The sequence below is a fragment of the Acomys russatus genome, chromosome 22, assembly GCF_903995435.1.
Source record: "Acomys russatus chromosome 22, mAcoRus1.1, whole genome shotgun sequence".
Lineage (NCBI taxonomy): Eukaryota > Metazoa > Chordata > Mammalia > Rodentia > Muridae > Acomys > Acomys russatus.
Genome location: NC_067158.1, coordinates 56,380,846 through 56,388,895, shown reverse-complemented (window position 1 = coordinate 56,388,895; position 8,050 = coordinate 56,380,846). Strand labels below are relative to the sequence as shown.

At 39.8% G+C, this 8,050-nt stretch overlaps 1 protein-coding gene across 1 annotated transcript in view; it reads right to left on the bottom strand.

Annotated features, from left to right (window-relative positions):
* Positions 1-1,715: 1,715 nt before the first annotated feature.
* Positions 1,716-8,050, bottom strand: part of Grxcr1 (glutaredoxin and cysteine rich domain containing 1) — a 109,488-nt gene continuing 103,153 nt past the window's right edge. Inside the window, exon 4 of the mRNA XM_051164854.1 lies at positions 1,716-1,966. Coding sequence (XP_051020811.1) covers positions 1,787-1,966 — 180 coding nt within the window. The 3' untranslated portion in view covers positions 1,716-1,786. The remainder of the gene's footprint in view (positions 1,967-8,050) is intronic.

Sequence of the window (8,050 nt, the reverse complement as noted above, 5' to 3'; positions counted from 1 at the left end):
TTGTTCCTTCCTTCTTGGGTTATAAACTTCATGAAACAGAATTGCTTTCCACCACGCCTAAGCGACTAGAGAGTGTCCCACGAGCACGTGTTGCTCTTTTGAAAACCAAACCCTTTTAATGAGTGTATCAACGGTGTTGTGGAAGTTGTGGCAGTTTGGACGAGAGTGGCCCCGAGGCTCGTATCCTTGAACACTTTGACCCCGATTAGTGGAATGATTTGGAAGGATTAGGAGGTGTGGTCTTGTTGGAGAAGGTGTATCACAGGGGATGGGCTTGGAGTTGGAAAGGCCCATGCTAAGCCCTGTGTCTAGGCAATTTGTGGGTCAGATGTGAGCGCTCATCTCTTGTTCCAGCATCAGCCTGACGGCCTGCCACCATTATGGTCACGAACCAACCCTCTGAAAGCCCCATGTAAATACTTCCTGTTATAAGTTGCCTTAGTCTTGATGTCTCCTCAGAGAAATAGAACAGTAACTAAGAAATGATTCCTTAAAACAATTGATAAGTGAAACCTATAGGTATACATATAAACAGGCAATAATTTCACACAAAAAAATCTATTTTCGTCTCCTCTACTCGTATTGTTTCGTTTCATGTAGTCGCACTTCATACAGTTATTCTGTCCAGCTCAGGAGACGGTGAGAAGCCCTACCTTCATTAGGGCCTTTCCACAACAGTGACACAAAACGATGATTAAAAATACATTCTTTTTAAAAATTAAAGACAAGACAACCTGAAACGTCTTTTGGCAAGATCTCTCTCTCTCTCTCTCTCTCTCTCTCTCTCTCTCTCTCTCTCTCTCCCTCCCCCTCCCTCTCTCCTCTCCTCCTCCTCTTCTTCTCCCTTCTTCTTCTTCTTCTTCTTCCTTCTTCTTCTTCCTTCTTCTTCTTCTTCTTCTTCTTCTTCTTTCTTCTTCTTCTTCCTCTCTCTCTCTCTCTCTCTCTCTCTCTCTCTCTCTCTCTCTCTGTATTCATGTATGTACATGTTGGTGTATGTATAATGAATACCACGGCAGATGTTTGACAGTCAGAGGACACCCTCCTTATCTGGTCTCATCATCCGCCTTGTCTGTTTGAGGCAGAGTTTCTTGTTCAAGCACGCATAAAAAGGCTAAGGACTCAGCTTCGCATCTCACTGTGGTGGCACAGGGATTAGAGACGGGAGAACACTGGCATGCTGTGCCTTTGGGGCATTCAAACCCTGATCCTCGTGTGGCACGGCAAGTACTTTATCCCAGTCTCCCCAACTATTCCGGCAGTTTCTATACTATCCTCTAAAAACCTATCTGACAACACTGACAGTGTATAATTAAAGCCATCCGCTCTGACACTACTGCATAACTTTACAAAACATTGTGGCCTAAGCATGCATCTTTCCCCTGCAGTTCAGGAATGTATGCAAACGCATTTACATCTAGAGGTCTAATAAATAATCCTGCACAAAGGGCGACGCTACAGCAGGCACTAAGTTACGTTTTCTTTCCTTTAAAAATCAGACACATTTGGGGAACCAGACTTGGATATGTTAGGACGATACTGAGTTCTCCGTAATTTCCACTAGAAACCAGAATCTAGCACAGGGATTGACCCATGGTAGTGACTGAATTAGTGTTTATTTAATGAAACAACAACAAAAAATGACCATAGCCAAAATTTAAGGCAAAGGTAATTATAATATAAACTTTATTGTTTAATTCAAAAATGTGACTTCATTTAAAAAAAAATTAGAAACCAAATTCTAGCCCCCGTTCGGTGAAACGCGGCTGTGGCTGGGCGGAAGCTGCAGTCAGCAGGCGCAGTTGCGGCACCGCTGCAGGCCGTTCTCGTTGCACGCCGTGCACTTCAGGGCCTTGAAAGCGTCTGTGAAGCAGTTTCGGAACACTGACATTTTGCTCCCGTGGCACACGGAGCACGGGAGGAAGCCAAAGCCTCCACAGGAGGGACACTCGTGTGGATGCTGCACCCTCTGTAAAAGGGGGGGGGGGGCGTGAGAAACAGGGAGAAGAGAAAACGTGTTGACGTGAACAACTCGGTCAATATCGTGACGTGTTGTAGAGCAGCGTTGGTGTAAGATAATTCTGGCTAGGCACTTGAGAGTTATCTGCCGTTAACACCCCTGGGACCTAGCGGAAGCACAGCTGCAGGACTCTTTCTTGCCCTCCCTGACGGCCATCCACGGCAGAGGCTTGGTTCATAAAGTCTAGCAGATATTAGGCTGTGTTGTACGGTGCATAGTCTCAAGAATTCATCATATAAAACATTTTTTTTTTGCAGAACAAATAAAACATGATATAATTATTTTCATAAGAAGAAAATACTTCTAACTTTCCCTTTTGGCATCTCTTCACACTCTTCTGTCTTATAAAAAAGCAAATTCTAATAAAAAGTTTGAAAAATTAGAAAACTATAAACTAAAGTTTGAAAGAGCCACTGTCAACTGAAGATCTATTGTTACATTGCCAATTTAAATATTTCTTTAATCATTTCAAAGCACTTTTAACTGTATTATTATGTTATATTTCCTCCTCTGACACATATAGACATCATCTTCAAAAGAGACACAATTCAAATATTATCATCACTTGATACTTAAGAAAACGGACACAAATATCTTGAGACATCTATGTACATAATAAACCTTTCCTCACAGCTACCAGCCTTTCCAGCTCAAACAAAGATAAAGAATCTCAAATATAGAATAAATATAACAAGGCTCTGTGTGGAAGACAATGTTTTATAAACCCTTTACATTCATTTCAATTTGTTTCTTTGAACAAGTAAGCTATCTCAGAATTCCCTGTTGGAACCCACTATGCGGGGTGATTAGAAGTCATTACAAAAACAAAATTGACTAGGTTCCTGACTTGCAATATAGGAATTGGCAGCAATGTTTGAAAGTCTGCTTTGTGCAAGGTTAGAAATGTATGCAAAACAGGTGTGCACATGCAACACACACACACACACACACACACACACACACACACACACACCTGTAAAATGACAAACTCAGACAAACATATTTAACCCACATAAATACATACATTCCTACAATTGCACATTAAAATCTCCAAAAAAAAAAAAATTCCAACTGAAAAGGAACCTGACTGAACTGGATTTACCCTTCACTTCCCTACTATATACCACTAAAAGAATCCAGGAAACAAATAAATAGATGTAATTTTCTCCTAATAGGTAACTTCCAGAATGTAACTTTGAAAGTAAACATTAGAATATGATTGACTGCATGCAAAAATGCTCACATCTCTTTCTGTGTATATATTTTCTGCAAGATCCATTTATAACTACCATTTGGTTTACATGTTATACTAAGACACAAAACCCATGTAATGTCTCAGCACATAATTATTTTAATGTAAGGTAGGTGTTGCCGATATGGATGACACAAATTGGAAACTGGAAATGCCATAAAGATTGAAGAGATTCAAAGATTTCTCAAACAGATTGAGTGCAAGTGGTAATTTGATGATTTCATAGTTGCTATCTGCAAGAACTGATCCCTACAAAGAAAGGTAAGCTGGATCTGTATTTTGTAATGTTAATGTCTCTGTAAATATGTGGAGTGAAAAAATATACTTTAAAAACCTGAATATTGGGGTATTAGCAAAGATTGGTATCATCAAATTTCAAAACTAAAATGAGCATGTTAATACATGCATGACATCACTGAAACTTTGAAAGAAGGATACATTCAAAAATATCCAGCTGGGCTTTTTGGTGAACATCTGTAAACCCAGAACTTCAGAAGCAGATGCAGGAGGATAAAAGGTTTAAGGTCATCTCTGGCAGCATAGTAAGTTTGAGGCAACTTTGGGAGATGATAGATAGATAGATGATAGACAGATAGATGACAGATAGAAGACACATAGACAGATAGACAGATAGGTGATAGACAGACAGATAGACAGATAGATAGATAGATGATAGACAGATAGATGACAGATAGAAGACACATAGACAGATAGACAGATAGACAGACACATAGACAGATAGACAGATAGATGACAGATAGAAGACACATAGACAGATAGACAGATGGATGATAGACAGATAGATGACACATAAACACATAGACAGATAGATATGACTTATATAAGAATTGCATCAACAAGATAAAAAGCAGATGTCAGGGCATCCTACAGCTGAGAAGAGAGAACTGTAGGGCTCAGGAATCCAGACTATTCATTACCACTAGATTATAGGTAGGTATGGGTTCCTATTATAACAAGGTTGCCATATATTGCAAATAAACAAAGTTAAATTTGAATTTTATAGATATATATATATAAAACAAATATTTTTATATAAATATATTAATTTCCTTGGAAATAATTGAACTACAAACCATTTAGCATTTTTTGTGAGATTAATATGTACGTGGGCATCAAGCCTCTCTGGCAGCCTAACAGGGCAGGTGCCGTCAACCAACAGGAGAAATGTCTGCAAAGCAGCTGTTTGTCAGCCAATGTTCATTATTCTGTAGGGTTTTTTTAATGTGCCTCAGCATTTTCAGTTAAAAAATATATATATATATATATATATATATAAAAGCACCAGGTGGGCTTTGTCTGAAACCAACCCTTACTGTGTCCTGGGGCAGTGGTGAATGATGATATTTTAAAATACCATGTGCTTGTCCCAATCACTGTGTTTATGACGACAAAGAACAGCAAGGGTGAAATAAACCGTGAGATCTGTTCAGCCACCTAGGCTCATTCTCTGCCTCTGTCACTCAGTCATCCTGAACCTCGGGCTGTCAAGTACATAGGACTTAATCCTGCAATACAACAGGGTCTATTTTGCATCATAGATCCAAAATAGAGCCTGCAACGTTACTCTTGATGAACAAAAACATCAGGTGTCATACACACTAGTACCAAGAATCTCCTCGGACCTCACAATTTATCTGAAAGTCACAACCGACGAATTTCCGAAGAGAAAACTGACGTAGCAATGCTGAAATCTTCATTCTCGTGTTAATGGGGTCGCTGCTGTACGCAGCCCATCCTGAAATCCTGTCTGTAGAGTCCGTGAGTTGTAAAATGAGATCTTTCTTTGATTACTCAGTTATCGGCAGGATTCAGTAAACTAATCCACATTGGACAAGTAAAAGGCTGGCTGGCACACAGTGAGGTTAGGCATTGTAAACCATTATTTTATTAATAACCACTGTCTTAAGTCATAAGTGCCAGCTGCTGTCTCCAGCTAAATTGCTCATAGTCCCATGACTCAACCATGTTCTATCATGCTGGGTTATTTGATTTGTATGCCTCAATACTAACCCTCTGGTTTAAAAGCTTGCCCATATAAAGGAAAAGTAAATTTGCCTTCAATTCACCTGTTAATTTTGAGGCTTATGGCACAGCAATGAAACCATTCTGAGACCACTTCTATTCTCATTCTTAAAAATTGGCTATTTCCATGACAAATGTGAAGCAAGTCGTGGCTTTTGTGTCACACAAATCTGCTCCACTTGGCCAGTTGCTCATGTGTAGGGACGCAGACAATCTTCATCAGTAAGTCCCAATCACTCAGGTTGCCAGAGAAATGGTCATTTGAACAATATATGTGGTAGCACTCTTGAACCAGAAAATGAAAAACTATTTACCAATTTCCTTCTGTTGGCCTCATCCAACTGCTAAGCCTTCTTCCTCTTCCTCACCTCCACTTGGATAATTTCTAAGACTGGGACTTGGACTGTGAGGACCAGTGGCACTTAATGACTTCAATGTGGTTTCCAATAATACAAACTGTAGGATCTGTCTAGTGTCTTGCTATAGAATGAGCAGTTGTCCATCTTCTAGAATGTTCCGTGAAAATCCAGCCACATGTTAGAACAGCTTATTCTCTGTACCTAATACAGTAGATAAATTTTTCAGCAAGTCCTTTATCCTGTCATGATAATGTGATATGTCCCACAGATTCTATGTCACTTGAATTGATAGTCACAGGAGTGATTAATATCATGGTCTTTAGAGACAGACTGATCAGATTCAGGAATTAATATTTTCTGTAATGATCTGAGCAAGTGATTTAGTCTCTTTCTGTGCCTGTATTCCCTTAGTGGCCTCATGGGATTAACAAAAGAAGCTATTTCAACGATTCAGTATATATAAAAGACCAAGCATATTACTTGCTACATAATCAGGATTTAGACGTGTCCAGCCTTGTGAATATTTAACTCTTGCCAAAGCTAACCGGAAGTACTGGATTCTTCAGATTTGAATCTAATGATTAGGGCTTGTCTCCTTATCTAGGTTGTCTTTCATTAAACCCCAGTTCCCTCATGGGCCAAGTTCCAGGATTTCTTAGATGTCTATAAATTCTTTACCACTTTCACCCTTCAGACGTGAGGTGAGCCAAACTGTAGCACCTTACAATGGCTATAACAATAGAAGCCAGTAGCACACCATGCTTTTCAAAATTGGGAATACTCTTAGTATTTGTACCCTAATTGCACTAATTATAAAATGAAGACAAACTTGGAGGAAATATTTTTCCAAATCCCTGTAAGCTGAAAGAGAAACAGCAGTTACATTAATCTAGTACATTGCTGTTAAATGGCAGAATAAAAAGAACCATGAATTAAAGGGAATAAATATTCAGAACATTTAAGTCAAGTGTGTGTGTGTGTGTGTGTGTGTGTGTGTGTGTGTGTGTGTGTGTGTAAAAAGAAAACTATCAAGGACCATTCATCCTATAGGACTCTAAAAGACATTACTAAAGTATGGAAATTAAAATGCTTGTCTTAGTTAGGGTTTCTATTGCTCTGGTGAAACATCAGGACCAAGAACCCAAGTTGTGGAGGGAAGGGCTTATCCAGCTCCCACATCACTGTTCATCACCAAAGGAAGTCAGGGCAGGAACCCAAGCAGCGCGGGAACCTAGAGGCAGGAGCTGACGGAGGCCATAGAAGGATGCCGCTGCTTACGTCACATGACTTGCTCAGCCTGCTTTCCCACAGAGCCCAGGACAACCGGCTCACAATGAGCTGGGCCCTCCCCAAACTCATCACTCATTAAGAAAACTCCTTACAGCCTGATCTTATGGAGACCTTTTGTCAACGAAAGCTCCTTCCTTTCTGATGACTCTAGCTCACACCGAGTTAGCATAAAACCAGCCAATACAATGCTATCTACGTAGGCCTATTTACGTTTTAATGAATTTAAAATTTAAATAAAATTTTAAAATTATTTCGTTGGGAAATAAAAGCGAGAGAATCGGGAGTTAGAGGTCATCCTCAGCTTTGTAGTAATTTGGAAGCCAGCTCAAGCTAAATAAGACTTCCGTCTCAAAAAAAAGAAGAAAAGAAAAAAATCAGTTCCTCGGTCACACAGTCATATGTTCCATGCGCAATAGCCACTGGCAGCCAATGGCCACCATCTTGGACAGTTCAGGCAAAAAGTGTTTCCATCACGGAAGCAAGAGTTACTAGACAGGGCTGCCTTGGAGAGGTATACAGCTGCTGCTAAACCAACCGCCTTCAGTGGTCACGTGTCCTGCTAAACCAAACGCCTTCAGTGGTCACGTGTCCTGCTAAACCAAATGCCTTCAGTGGTCACGTGTCCTGCTAAACCAAACGCCTTCAGTGGTCACGTGTCCTGCTAAACCAACCGCCTTCAGTGGTCACGTGTCCATATAAAATCAAGCAGCACGTATTCTGCAATATCACTTGAATAACATTAAAATGTGCTCAGAAAAACTATACAATAAATGAATAATATACGCTATGCAAGTTGTGTGGGTTAAATTTTTAAACAATAGAATTAAACCTAAATTAATGGGTTTTATGGAACTGAAGTGATCTATAGGAACAGAAGGAACAAAAACCTGCCTGTGCAAACATTTTAGCTGGAGTTTTAGACAAGCAATGCACACTGTCATTGGATACCTGAAGCCATCGGAACTCCGAGGGGTAAAGGTGCATGTCCAATGTCACTTACCTGTCATTAGAGCTGGGCTTCCAGCTAAAATTCTAAAATGTTCAAACCAAAATACTTCAGAGATTACAAATTGTGAATGCTAAGAAAAC